At 35.6% G+C, this 14923-nt stretch overlaps 1 protein-coding gene across 1 annotated transcript; it reads right to left on the bottom strand.

The window, feature by feature from the left end:
- Window positions 1-1243: 1243 nt before the first annotated feature.
- Window positions 1244-13908, bottom strand: gdap1l1 (ganglioside induced differentiation associated protein 1-like 1). Its single transcript, XM_079849646.1, has 6 exons — window positions 13531-13908; window positions 9135-9327; window positions 5305-5478; window positions 3955-4049; window positions 3740-3854; window positions 1244-3199 (listed from the first exon to the last, which is right to left on the bottom strand). The coding sequence occupies exons 1-6, from the start codon at window positions 13885-13887 to the stop codon at window positions 2856-2858; spliced, it is 1278 nt and encodes a 425-aa protein (XP_079705772.1). The 5' UTR covers window positions 13888-13908; the 3' UTR covers window positions 1244-2855.
- Between the last annotated feature and the right edge of the window lie 1015 nt (window positions 13909-14923).

The raw sequence follows: 14923 nt of genomic DNA, 5'->3' as shown, positions 1-14923 counted from the left end.
GTAGACTTTTGAGAAATTGTGCTAGTGATAACAAAAACTAAAATGAAAAAAATTACATAGGAAAGAAAATGCTTAGATTGGCAGTCTTGTATGAGGAAAACATTCTGTTCTCTTTAGTGTTTTCTGTTTTTGCATTCTTGGTAAGATGTGTAATATTCTGAAGATTTAGGCCTGTGAAATGATTGCTAGGACTGAAAATTGCGCAGCGTTGGATTCTGCTAATGAACAGTTTTTTCACTTGTAAATGTGCACTAAAAAGTGAATGAATGCTGAAAAGTTTTGCAGAATAGTCTCATCATTTTGAGTCTTTTAAGTGCAAAGTGTTTGGAAACCCATCAATGGCTGATAATACAAAAAAGATGCTTAAGGGTACTTTAAAGGTGCAGTAAGCTATTTCTGGAAAACGCTGTTGCCAATCAGCAGTAGGGGGCGTATACACTCATGATGGGGGAGGAAAGAGAGAGAGCCAGAGGGAGATTTGAAGAAGACTGCAGAAAGAGTAGGGCTGGGTATTGTCCAATTTTTTTTTGATATCGCTACCAATACCGATACCTTGACTTCGATACCGGTTCCTGAATGATACTTTTTTCGATACCACTTTTAGGAAATCAGTTTAAACAAGATTACATTACATATGACCTAATAAAACTTTTTACAGACTCAAAGACTCATATAGGCCACCGGGGGACGGAGTATATGCCTCCCGCTCAAGCGCACACATAAAGCTTGCCGCTGGGTATTAATATCTTAATTTGATTCGATTCTCGATTCGATTCACTGAATTCAATGATTCATTTTCACTGACCCCACCACTAAGAAAGTAATAAAAAAAAAAAAATAGTTATTGTTTTTGACCATGTATCCTTGTATTTTAATAAATAAGGTTATGACACCCAAAATTTTAGATACCAGTAAAATTGAACAATTCTCGATTCCAATTTCGATACCACAGCTAAAACACTTTTAATACAAATTTCAAATCAAATGTAAAATAACACTGCATATAATCTTCACTGTACAAATTAAATAAAGGTTCCTTATTAAAGTAACAAAAACGTTATTCAGTGAAGAACAGGGAGTGATTTCTTAGTCTTTTGTAGTTTGACTGACATAAGAACACTGCTGTCACTTTAAGACTAATGCAGGGATACAATATAATGATACATGTGCGTTCTTTCTCTACTGTTTACTTAAGCCATAACTGATTATGTTTACTTGGATACTTGTGAAGGCGGTAATTTTTAGATAAGTCTGTGTGAATTTGACCGTTTAAGCGCAGAGAGAACTCATTTTTTTCACACAGTCAGACGTGCAGCTGTGTTCGCTTCGGGTGTGTGCGCGCACAAAACTTCTCACACAGCGTACGTGAGTTCTCTTTTGCTTAAATGCTTAAATTGGCAAAGCTTGAAAACATGCAAATCATAAACTTTCGAGACCATGCAGCACTGGCCCGATCGGGACACTGACAGTTCCTTCAACTGTCCGGAACATCTTTCACGCTGAGAGACGCAACTGTACCTGCCATGTTCAGCACTGAATGAGTCCCCGCTGTAACAACATGCAAGGTAAATAAGAGGATGAAATCTAGTGGAGAAGATTATAAGATTAACATCAGTCAAATATTGTTAAAGCAACATTAAGGAACTTTTCCTCTTCGGTCGCCCTACAGGTTGGAAGCGGAATTGTCCATTACCGCTGTTGTAAATAATTTCGCCGCCCGCAGCCTACTGTCGCACGCACGCTCGCTGTTTATCCAGCACCCGCTTTGAATGAACGATGTCCACAGACAAGGTAGTATGTTGCATGATTTCATGAAAGCATGATGTATTGCGACATCAGAAACGAAGAAAAACGGAATAATGACTATTGTAACGCTTGACGTAAAGCAAGTCAAATTTGTAGTTTTCTTATGTCTCATTCGAACTACAGAAACGCGACCCGGTTTGGCAAACTTGCATAGCGCGGTTATAGCAGATATAGGGCTGCAAAGCGAATCCAGAAGTGCCTTTCACCCCGTTACGACTTGATGAACCACTGAAACCATTTTGGAAACATTATTTTAAGGTAAAAAATGTTACTTAGTGTTGCTTTAAGTGTTTGCGGAAATACATACAGAGATCGATTCGTGGCTTTTGAGAACATTTGTAAAAACGATTTAACGGAAAAACATTTTTTTGCTCAGCCGTAGTGTTTGTCCCTGTCCCAAATGGAACCCTATGCCCTCGCAATCTTCCAATCCGTCCACTTTTGTGATGTAATGCTGCTTTGACCATCTAGTTGAAGTCTGCTGCGGAGCTTGCAGGCTCAGAAAATGTTTGCATCGAAGGGGCATATCAGCCGAAAAGACGGCGCTTGCGAGCACCCTTCTGAAACCTAAAATTACAAATGGGACACCCTACGGTCTTGTGGACTTAACAGAGACGCGCACGCGGAGGCCATTGTAAGACCACAAGTGCATATGAAGTGTGCCATTTGGGACAGGGACTTTCTCAGAAATTGCTTACTGCACCTTTAACAAACATTATTTGGGGATTTAAGTTTATAATACACTTTGGCCATTGTGCTATACCTTATAATCGAATACAGGTGTCCTAAATGTCAGAATGTGTAGTGTTCTGACATTTAAATCATATAAACAAAAAAATGAAGGCATCAATTACCAGAGAAGGTGCTGTTAAGAAGAATTCCTAGTCTTGGAATGTTCTCATTATATATTTATTTAAGTATTCACCCTAGTAAGTAATAGTGTTGACCTCTGTATATTGTCTTGATTTTCCTGCTCTCGTAAAACAGTTACCGAAAAGTTCAACCATCGCACAGATACACAGACACAAAACACTACAAGAGCACATTCACTACATGTATTTCTTTTTTAAAAACCAATAGGCAAAATAGCCCATCCCCCCGAGAGAGCCCATTAAGAAGGACGCCCCAAAGAAGGACGGCGGCTTCTTTTTTACCATTCGGAATGCATTGGGTAGAACTGCCGAGAGCAGGGTCGTGTGGATGTCCCCCAACACCTTGCGGAAAGCGTAGCGCTTCTGAACCCGCTCAAAAAACGACTGCAGGTTCGGCCGGCTCCCGTCCTCCCAGTATTTCCTTGAGAGTCCCAAGAACTTGAGCCTGTGCAATGTGGCTCCAAGATAAATATCAGCTAGTGTAAAAGTAGGTCCACAAAGCCATAATTCACATTTTTGACCTGTGTAGACAGGAAAGACAACTTGTAGATGTTCTTGAAAAAGTAAGATCATAAAACAGCAGTTCTCAAAGCTAATGTTTCTAATGTAAACGAACACAGAATGACAAATGTGAATTCTTGTGATTTAAATGAGATAAACAGGAATAACATGACAAAATGCACCAAGAAAAATCAATAAAGATCATGTTTAAAAATATTTATTTTTTAATAATAAAATCCAATAAAATAACATTGTTTTAATAAAAGTAACATTTGTTATATTTTAATTGAATTTTTATTACTGTTGTTTTGTCTTAATAAAATAAAATACAAAATATTTTTAAACATGATCTTAATGGTTAAAATATTCAAATAAGTTTAGTAAATAAGGTGATTTTATTATGGTTATATATATATATATAATGCTGTTTTTTTAAATAAAATAATTTCTAAAAAATAATAATTAATTTTATTAGGGTTGTTTTATTTTTATTTTATTATTATTTATTTTATTTGTTGAAATTAAGAGAGAGAGAAAAAAAACGTTAACAAAAAACATACCTTGATATTCCAGTTTTCTTTTCTCCAGCTCTGCCTCTACTTGGTCAAGCACCATTGCCAACTCTCCAAGAATTTTTTTCAGGTAGTTCACATTGTCGTGGTCTAAGATCTTAGCCTACCAAATGAAAGTATTTAAGATCATGACAAGCTATTATTTCATTTTCAGATTAAGATATGACTGCACATAAGATATTCATGTAAAACTGCTAGCTTACCATGAGCTTTTTCTGCTTGGAGAGGTATGGCTCTGTCAGTTGGGGTTCCTCATGGTCCAACTTCATCAGTTCAGATGCTGCATTGGCCAAATGTCCTGAGAGCAATCAGAGCAGAATGTCTATGTCAGTAAGAGAGCTTTCATCTGGTTACTATTTACATCATAAAACCCCAGAAATCTGTAAAGTTCCCCAGGTATTGTCGCCTTAGGAATTCCTTCGTGATGAGTTATGTGTACAATAGTTAATACTGTAACTGTCGTGTGAACTGGCACTATTTTCTGCAAAGTTTTAATGTTCCTGACAAGCAATTAAGGGATTTAATAAGACTTTTCACATAAAATCAAAGCAGTGACTGTGATAAACACCACCTATCAAACCGACTCCTTCCAAGTTGTAAACCATAAAAGAGATTTATTTGCAATTATGCTGGGTTTCCATAACAATTTATTATGCTGCAGTAGATTGGCTGGACCAACTCTTTGGCTTGATTTACATTACACTGGCACGTTACGTAATAGGTGAGCATTGCGGGTTTACACTGGATTTAATATCATTGAACTCAGGGCAACAGAGCATTAGAGCATTTTAGTGAGAGGATGTCACTTTACAGTCAACATTTGAGACAGCAATTTGCTGCAAAACGTGAAATCTGAGAAATAAAAGGATTCCCAGACTAAGCAGGTTTTGCAAAGAAACAATTTGCTTTCTACACATTTAAAAATAAAGATTCCAAAAAGGGGTTTGGTTAATAATTTATTTCAATGGTCCACTTTAGACATTCTGCTAACTATAAATAACTTTATAGTTAGCAGAATGTAATAACTTTATAGTGCTCAACTACATGTCGAATAACTCTCATTAGAGTATAAGCAGACTGTAGTAGACTGTTAGGTTAAGTGTTAGGGTTAGGGTTAGTAGAATAAACTGATATGTACTTGCAAAGTTACTTATAGTCTGTAGTAAGTGCACGTCTCAGAAACTGACTGTTTCTTTTTTGTAAGTGTGCAGAACATTTTAATAAGGGATGTGCCCGAAGCTGAATACTGAGGCATTCTACGGAGCCCCTAAAGGGACATGGTGATGGAAAAAATATGAGATGTTTTAATCTAAATATTTTAAATCTAATTAGAAAATTCCAAAGAACCTTTTCCCCCTATGAAGAACCTTTTGTCCAATGGAAAGGATCGATGGATGTTAAAGATCCTTATGGAACCATAGATGTCAATAAATTGATGCCATAGATACCTTTATTTTACAGAGTATACATATTTCACAAAATAAAAGACATTCATTGCAATTTTGTACAATAACTCTAGAATTAATGGTGCACTCAATTGTAGCATCACTTACTACGTATTTCAGCGGTGGCGTACTTTGGGATCATGGAGTCAATTGTGAGTTCAGGATGCAGGATGCATCCATGTGTGTAAGCATCCATGGGCAGTCCATCCAGCAGCTCACGGTACTGCTGTACCCTTTCATACATCGGAGTGCCTTCATCCGGAATCAGCTGGGCTACTGTGTCTGAAAGAACAAAGAACACACACACAAAGTATTTTAATATACATTAAAATACCCACGACTATTCTGATCTGGCCATATATCCTGGCAAGAGAGATGTGAATGTGTGCAGGGTTAGACAAAACATGAATGAAGAAATTCTGAGGCACATATGAGCAAAAATATCAGATTTGGGCCACTTTTGCCTGCAGTGAAGAAAATAGAGACAACAGACCGGATGGATGCTTAGAAGATGTGAATAAACATCAGTTAGCATTTTAGAGTCTTCTCTAAATAAAATCACATGGCATGGTCTTAAAAAATATTTACTAAAACACAAAGTTTTAGAAATATCATCTTCAAATGTGAAATAGAACATGATAAGACGTAAGGCTTTAGGTGCATTTAGTTTCTAAACAGCAGCAAGGTCAATTTAGTTGTCATAGGTCAATTTTGTGAAATTTGATGGACTGTCATCTCTTTTAGTTTGGATATGCCTTTTTTTTTTTTTTTTTCTTAAAAGGGGGTGCATGTTAACAGGTGCACTTTTCCAAATTGGTCAATGATTCACCTCTCATACAAAAACAAACATGTATATATAGTCAAAATCAAAGTTTGGCTGGTCAAAGTTCTTGCCCCTTTTGGTAGATACCTTTTTTTTTTTGCAAGCCACTGATATTAAGATGAATGAAAAATGTTAACAGAAAGCTTTTTTAGATATTATAGACATCTTTGTCTCTTGGTGACCAATCTCTAGACTGAATAAGTCAGTCAGATAGAGAATAAAACCAAAGGGGTATCTCATTTTACACTGCTCTGCACCTTCAGCATGCTGACCTGCAGCTCTCCAAGCTCACTGTTGAAGATCAATTCATCCGATAAAAACAATATCAAAATATCTCTCTGTTTCTCTAGCACACAAACAGCTGAAATATGCCATATCACCAAGACAAACAACATGAAAATCTGCATTGTCACTAAGGGGCTGTTTACAGGACACCATTTTCAAATAAGACCGGAAAACTTTTAATGTGTTTTGGCTGTTCATTTGGGGCTTCATTTGGGACCTGAAAACACACACTTATGAAAACAAGTTTCAAAGTGCAATTTTTGAAAACAATACCGTTATAGACTCCGTTTAAACTATAAAAATGCAAATTTGTGAAAACAGTGACGTCATGCGTATTACGTGTTCAGTTTATAGGCGTGTAGTGTTTCATTACAAAGTGACATCGCCAACTACTGGCCTGGCATGAATAATACAGTGGTTTTAGTCATTTTGACCGATCCGTGTAAACCATAGACTGTAAAAAAATAGGTGTAAACAGGGAACAGTAGCATAATCTAGGATAACACGTGTGACAACACGTTGTTCTTAAGGACATAAACTCATTAACACCATCCACAACAAAAGAAAAAGAGAATCATAGTGTAAATATGTCAAACAGTTTTTTTACATGTCATGCAAAATGGTTTATGTACTATATTAATACATTCAGAGTATTAGGCTTTATTTTAGTGTCTGCAATGCACTAAATATTAAACTTTTGCATTTACTTTAGCCTGAAACATTTAACATATAGACTCAATTTGAATTTAGTTTTTTAAACAATTTTCTTTTTTTATAAGTTTCAAAATATATTTTTGGTCAAAGATCAAATGTGCAAATGTTAGTCAAATAGTCAGTGTTCAAAATGAAAATCAAGTTTCATGTAACAGATTTATGACTAAAATTATATTGGTAATACATTTGTGTTGAAAACACTCCCACACTCGAACTGTGAAGACATTCAAAATGACACATAGTCATGCAACTGTGCGTGAGAGAAAATGTCACTACAGTTGATAGTGGTTTAGTGCTTGCATTGCTTAGGCATATCTTTAACTTTCTACACACATATGGCAACAAGAAGAAGACTGCATATTTGACTAACATTGAGGATGGGCTCTGCTTTTAACAGCAATTTTCAAGGAATAAATGATAATGAATACAATTTGAGATTGTAGAATTTCCAAAAATATACAAATATATTTTCATAAAAAATACACAAATTTAGTTACAGAAGAAATGTTTACTGCCTGTAAAAAATCCTACCTGTAATATTATTGGTAAAAAGTTGCCATGCAGCTTTATTTATTGACAGTTTTTTTTTTTTTTTTTTTTTTTACTAATTTGTGTCAACAAAAAATATTATATATATATATATATATATATATATATATATATATATATATATATATGCATACCATAGAGCAGGGTTGTCCAATCCTGCTCCTGAAGGGCCACTGTCCTGCAGAGTTCAGCTCCAATCCCAATTAAACACACCTGAACCGTGTGTGTCCGAAACCACCCCTTCTACCGCCCCTTCTCATTTTACAACTCCCCCAGAGTTAAACAGTTGAGTTTTACCGTTTTCGAATCCATTCAGCCGATCTCCGGGTCTGGCGGTATCACTTTTAGCATAGCTTAGCATAGATCATTGAATCGGACAGGACCATTAGCATCTCTCTCAAAAAAATGACCAAAGAGTTTCGATATTTTTCCTATTTTTCCTGATATGACGCAGCGCCGGAAAATAGTCGACCCTGTAGTCTACCGAGCTAGGGACTATTTTCCGGCGCTGCGTCATATCATTACGCCTGCTGGACTCATGGTACGGCAGCAAAGTTTCTTGATTATTACGCAGGAATGAGAGTATAGTTCCTAGCCATATCAGCCTAGAAAATCGCAACTTTTCATTTTCCGTCAGTCTTAGTACACGATGTAACTACAGAAAATATCAAAACTCTTTGGTCATTTTTTTGAGAGAGATGCTAATGGTCTTGTCCGATTCAATGATCTATGCTAAGCTATGCTAAAAGTGGTACCGCCAGACCCGGAGATCGGCTGAATGGATTCGAAAACGGTAAAACTCAACTGTTTAACTCTGGGGGAGTTGTAAAATGAGCCTATTTCCAAAAAAAGTGGAGTATCCCTTTAAATAGAGCACTATTTAAGGGGACAGCCATTTGTAGTGGTGTCCGAAACCATAGTGGACGTTATCGAGTGTACTCATTCAATCCCACAATGCACTGCAGTATCGAGTGTCCAACAGATGTACGCTCAACGGCTAGAGAATACCCATAATGCACTGGCTGAGTCGCGTGCTAAATTAATCCCGCGTCTCGCCAGAAGATGGCGCCCACAGATGAATCATCCATTTTCCAAACCACTGGTCCAATGTGGCTATGGCGTAATACCATACAGGTATACATTCCTTTTAATTGATTTTTTTTATTTTTTTTATTAAAGTTTATCCATGCTAGTTTCCACAACAGAGTTTAAGATTAATCTTATCATTACTTCTGGAGCTGCTTCAGTTTATTAATAATTAAACACAACTATGCAAAACGGTAGGCACTTGGTGTCTGAGTTCGCTCACTTGTTTTCATTCACTCCATCAAGTGGACTTTAGTGGACTAATGTAGGAAATGGTGAATGAGGGTAAATGCGATTTCGTACACAACCTGGGCATACTAGAAACTTCCAGGCAGGTGTGTTGAGGCAAGTTGGAGCTAAACAATGTATAGGACAGTGGCCCTCCAAGAGCAGAATTGGACACCCTTGCCATAGAGCGTTAGGTGCAGTAACAAGCAAGGTATCTTTCTGCAGTCATGAGTAAGTGGTTTGTCAGCCATACCTCCGACAAAGTTGGTCTCTATATAATCAATGATTTGGTTGTAGTCACTGACGATAGTGTCTCCGTGGATGAAAACTGGCACTTCCTCCCCTAGGTTGAGCCTCATGAACCAAGGCTCCTTGTGCTCAGTGAGAGGCATACTGACATCCCGTTCTTCACACAGCAACCCTTTCTCATTGATCACCAGACGCACCTGCCAGAAAACACACACATGACATCATCATGACATCATGCTGCCTCAAGACGGAGACTTTTAGAATTTTGAAAAAGAAAATGTCGTCATTAAAACTAAATATCAAATACTAGAAAATTCTTTGTTTTGCAGTTCAGCTTTACATTTTCAGTAGTATTATTTACTGATAATATAATCTGAAATGAAGACAACTGTATTAAATAAAAGCACTCTCGCAGTGGTCTGAGACATTTGATCCCACTTCATGTCGGTTACGTACAACGCAAACCAGTTGAGAGATTTTCCACTGTATTTTTTTCAATGTTGTATCTATTTGACAATCATTAAAAACAAGTTTGGAAGGCATTCGGGTTTTAATTAAATGTCTGGCTGGCCAGCTGTAAGAAATTAGATTAATAAAACATCAGATTGCTTTTATCACTGTGTAATTCTAAATTTGTTGTTGTTGTTATTATTTGGCTCTAAACATTGATAACCAATGTGACATCTTACTTTTTACTCACTATGCAAGTTTTAAACTGCCTGTTTGTATAAAAAAGTGACTCTCTACACTGGAAAAAAGTTTCAAAGGGCTTCTAGAACCCTCAATTTTAAAGAACCAGATATGCCAAAAAGGTTTTAAATAAGGATAAATGTCTTAAATGATTGCATAACACTTTCATGTTAATTTTTCAAGTGATGAAGTATGTTTACAAGCTGCTAAATTCATAACATTGAATTAAAATGAAAAATTAATTCAAACTAAATCCATAAAATGTTCCTATGATGGGAACCCCTAAAAGGTTCATTATATAAAGCGCCTGACAGAATCCTTTAAGATTCTATATAGAACCTTTTCTTTTAAGCGTTAAAGGTCTACTGCAGTAACTATAGCAACTGTGCATATAGAAACTATATTAATAAAACATAACATGGGAATATGGGGAAAAAGCCTTGCTGTCTGTTCAGAGATTTTGTATCCTGAGCCCTGACATTCTGGCATTAAGCTAAACAACACAATATGATTCAGATAGTTATTTAAAGAGAACATATAGGCTACTTGCTTAGTATACAATAGGCATCTGGTTTTCTTCTGGTTAGAAGTAGCATTAAAGATACAATCCTGTCTCATTCTACAAAATCAGATTAATCGATCGAGGAAAAACAAGGAGCGCTGACTGATGAGTGAAAAGCATCAATCAGAAGCTTGAGCAATGCCAGGTTGTTTTCAGCTTTGACTGTGCTGAGGCCTGGGAAGTGTTGAAAAGCCAATAGACACATCTGATAAAGCACTTCACAACAACTGTGCGATGTCTGGATTTGAACAGACACAAAGTAATCAACTGGGAAAGGCTCAACTAGCATTAGCCTACAGCTTGCCATCTTGCTAGTTCTCACGCCACACGTATTCTCACGGAGTGAAAAAACATGTGACAATGCGCTGTCAGTGGGTTACCTTCGATATGAAAGTCTCAGCATTAAAACTTTGTACGTTTTATTATGAAATTCAAACAATAAATACCATTTTGGCACTCTTAATGTCGCTGTAGAGCCTCAGTTCAAGCAAAGCGGTGAACCAATCTTCACTGATATCTACCTCAATACTACTAGTTACAGTACAAAATAAACATGATCAATCAGTGTGTCAACCACCACGGATAAAACATTGTAAACAATGAGTCAGGTAAGGTTACATTTACATCAGAAACGCCATTCATTGACCATAAACTGTAGCCTAGTTAGCGAGAAAAATGTACACTTAATGTACACTTATTACATATTCATTATATTTTTACTCAAATACCATTACAATGTATTATCATAATGTTATTATTATAAAAAGAGCCTTATATGCAATTGTCTACAAATCAGTTATTAATTAACCTTTAATAATAATGTACCAGCTGACAGTTCCCTGTGTAGTTTACAACATTCGATTTTTTTCTTTGAGGAAAATGTATAGCCTACTATATCCATCCATATGAATATTGAATCGACACTGAAAAAGAATCGCAAGCTCATGATTTGAATCACTCACTCCAAGCTGAACTCAAAAGTTAGCAGCCCCGGCATAACCTTTTACAGCTTCATCAAGAAGATACATTGATTCAATGCCATTCATCACAAAACAAACTCACAACAAGGCAGCGATATTGGAAGGTCAGCAGCACCAATCTATTTTCAGAGATGACAGGGCTGTTTTGATGCTCATCTCCAGTAAATGTTCTCCAATTAATATTTCTATAAAAAGGGAGCCTAAAAGTAATTGGCATCAAGAGAAAAACACTCAGTGGTGTGAAGCTTTCCCATGTTTAACTGTATTTCTCAGTCTGCTGGTAAGTAAATAGGAGATGGATTTTGGCAGGTCATTGATTTTTTGCTCAGCTTTCCATGTGAGTCTGTAACTACTGTAATCAGCAAAATGAATCACTTCGCGATCTGAGCCTCACCAGCGTTTTGGTCAATTTAATATTGTTGTCAGGTGTCAGGTTTAGCTTAGGTAACACGTGACATTCATTCAAATCATGCAAACAGCAACAGCAGACTGACTGTGGAGAGAGGCATCTCTTGAACAACAAATAATAAGCCTCACACCTGGTGTGTTATTCCACCAAATATGGGGCCTTTTCCATTTTTCCAGTGATTTTTTTAACATAAAAATCTTATTAGAATAAACAATTTATCAGACAAAGAATGTCTTTAAGTCTTAAGATATTGCATTGTGGCATCTAACATTTAATATATGTTGGAATTTGCAATGCCTTTAAAAAAGGGTTGACGGTCATATTTAGCCATTTAGCCTCATAGCCTCAAGGTCATGACACTACAAGGTGTTTACTAGAAAGACAAAAGACAGTTTAACGCTTATACATACATATAGGCCTATATATGTTTCTAGTTCATATATATATATATATATATATATATATATATATATATATATATATACACACACACACACACAGTTTGATTTGAAAACATTCTATCATATGGCATATCCATGCATATAATAGTGTGTGTTTGTGTAAATGTGTGAAATGAATATTGTATTTATTAATATTAGATATACATAAATGTATTTATTTCTAAATTATGTATTTATTTATATTTAAAATATGCACAAATGTATAAAATACATATACATATATATATAGGCTAAACATTTAAAGCAATAATATATATGCGCAATTTGATTGGAAAAAATATATCATTTTGAATTAGATTGTGCATATATATATATATATATATATATACCTGTGTGTGTGTGTGTGTGTGTGTGTGTGTGTGTGTGTGTGTGTGTGTGTGTGTGTGATATATATAAAATAGTGTGTGTTTGTGTAAATGTCTCATATTTATTACATATATATTTGTCATATTTATTACATTAAAATGTGCATATATATATATATATATATATATATATATATAAACATTTCAAAAATAAATTAAATAATTATAATATATTTTATATATATAAAATAGTGTGTGTTTGTGTAAATGTCTCATATTTATTGCATAAATATTTGTCATATATATTTATTACATTAAAATATATTTATATATATATATGCACATTTTAATAAACATTTCAAAAATAAATTAAATAATTGTAATATATAATACAGCAGGGAGAAGATGAAAACACTGGCCAAATAAGATAAATGTACTCTTTTTTGTTTGTTGCTGATATGTTAATAAAAATGCCTATAATAACCCATTAAAAGTTGGTGCCAGTTTTAATTGTTAAAGTCATTGTATACACGTTCATGAAGGACACATAAGACCCTGACTGAAATGTGCACGAAGCAATTGACAGCAGAATACGAAATCACCGTTTGTTTTTCACAAAGCTCCCTCATTTTAATGAATAATTTAGAGTTCCATCATCCTCCAGAGCAAAGCAACACGCAACTCTTCAACAATAGCTTTGTGCCCGTTATATACAGTAAAATCCGCTATTTATTTGCCCATAAATCAGTCTGATAGACACTATGCATAAAACTGATCGATGATATTGGGATGCGGTTTACTTAGAGCCAGTCAAGTCTAAATGCTCCATCTTCTGCTGAGGTTTCGTAATGTCTTCACACAGGACGGAACAGACAGGTAGGCCAATAAAACACGCGTCCACCCAGAGAAAGCGCAATATTATCTGTCTGGCAATACTGGTCCCACTGCATAGTATAGGTTCACCCACCATTTTCATGCTGTGTTTTTCCTTACCTTTTGAGAGCTGAAGGACTGAGTCCAGTGATACAGAACGAGCCGGTCTTTGTTGTATGGCTTGTGTTCTATCGTGGGCTCTTGACTCTCCTCTCCGTCTGTGATTTTACCATCTTCGTCCATGGCTGATATGGGCCACCAGCTACAGTTGGTGGGAGTAACATTGTTGGAAGACGCCATGACAGAGGATTCTGTGCGTGTGAGAGAGGAGCAGAGAGAGGGAGAGGGAGAGAGAGAGAGAGAGAGAGAGAGAGGGAGAGAGAGAGAGAGAGAGGGAGGACGAGAGCCTGGAGGTTTCAGCACCACGAACAGGGGTATCATCCACCCCATCGGCAGCCGCACTTTCGACCTGCTCATTTATTCTGTTGATCCGCGATAAATGTATAGAAGGGTTCATGCAAAATAAGCATTTCAGAGATCTAGCTCAAAATGCACAATTGTCATATTTGTTTTCATGTTGGTTATTTTCCCTTACACCTTATTATTATTATGTACACATTATTACAATAATACACAATAATGTGTATAATAATATTATTATTATTATACACATTATTATTATTATTATTATATTTTAAAAAGTCACGACACAGTCATGAGGGTATGCAGGGGTCTTTGTGATGTAATTGCATATTGGTTACACAACACTGATTTGAACAACATTGAATTATTTTTAAAAATTCAAAAAATTATATTTACAGGTTTTTTGTCTTTATTACAATATGATCCCTGAATGGTGAACCATCTAAACATTATTTTACTTTAGATAATAACAAATAATGAAAAAAATGAAACATGCCCATCATAGAAGAGGTGTGTTCAAGTAACTTTCTGTATGAATGGCATTTTAATGTGTTTTTATTTATTTTTATTTTTTATTTTTTTAATAGCCTAACTACTAGCCTAAAAATAGGATACAATACATGTTTTTAAAAATGCTAAATAAACTGACTTTGAAATATTGGTCTCAAACGATGTGGTGTGTTCTGTTAAATAAAGATTGAGGCTCTGTTGGAGTGTACAACAGCTAAAGTGCATGGCGCCACCAGAAAGACAATACAATTTTGGTTGGACCTTACTGAGACTTTGAGATCATATTGTTTAGGTCAAAATTTTATTTTAAGTTCTTGTCATGTTTATGTGTGGTACTTATGGTTATGGGCGGATCGGGCTTTGTTGTAAATAGTTATACACACAAAATGTTTAATAAATAAAGAATCACAAAAAAATAAAGATTGAGTAAGAATGAATATTGCTGTAATTACATCTGCCAACTGCAATACTAATTATAAACCAGCAGAGGGCGCGGTTTCCCTCCGCGCATGTTAAATCTCTTCTGTGAAATCAAGTTGAGCTCATTCAGTTTCTCTGTCAGCATTATCAGCATGGATAA

This window comes from Squalius cephalus, assembly GCF_949319135.1.
Source record: "Squalius cephalus genome assembly, chromosome: 18".
NCBI classification, from domain to species: domain Eukaryota; kingdom Metazoa; phylum Chordata; class Actinopteri; order Cypriniformes; family Leuciscidae; genus Squalius; species Squalius cephalus.
This window is presented reverse-complemented; position numbering and strand designations above follow the sequence as displayed.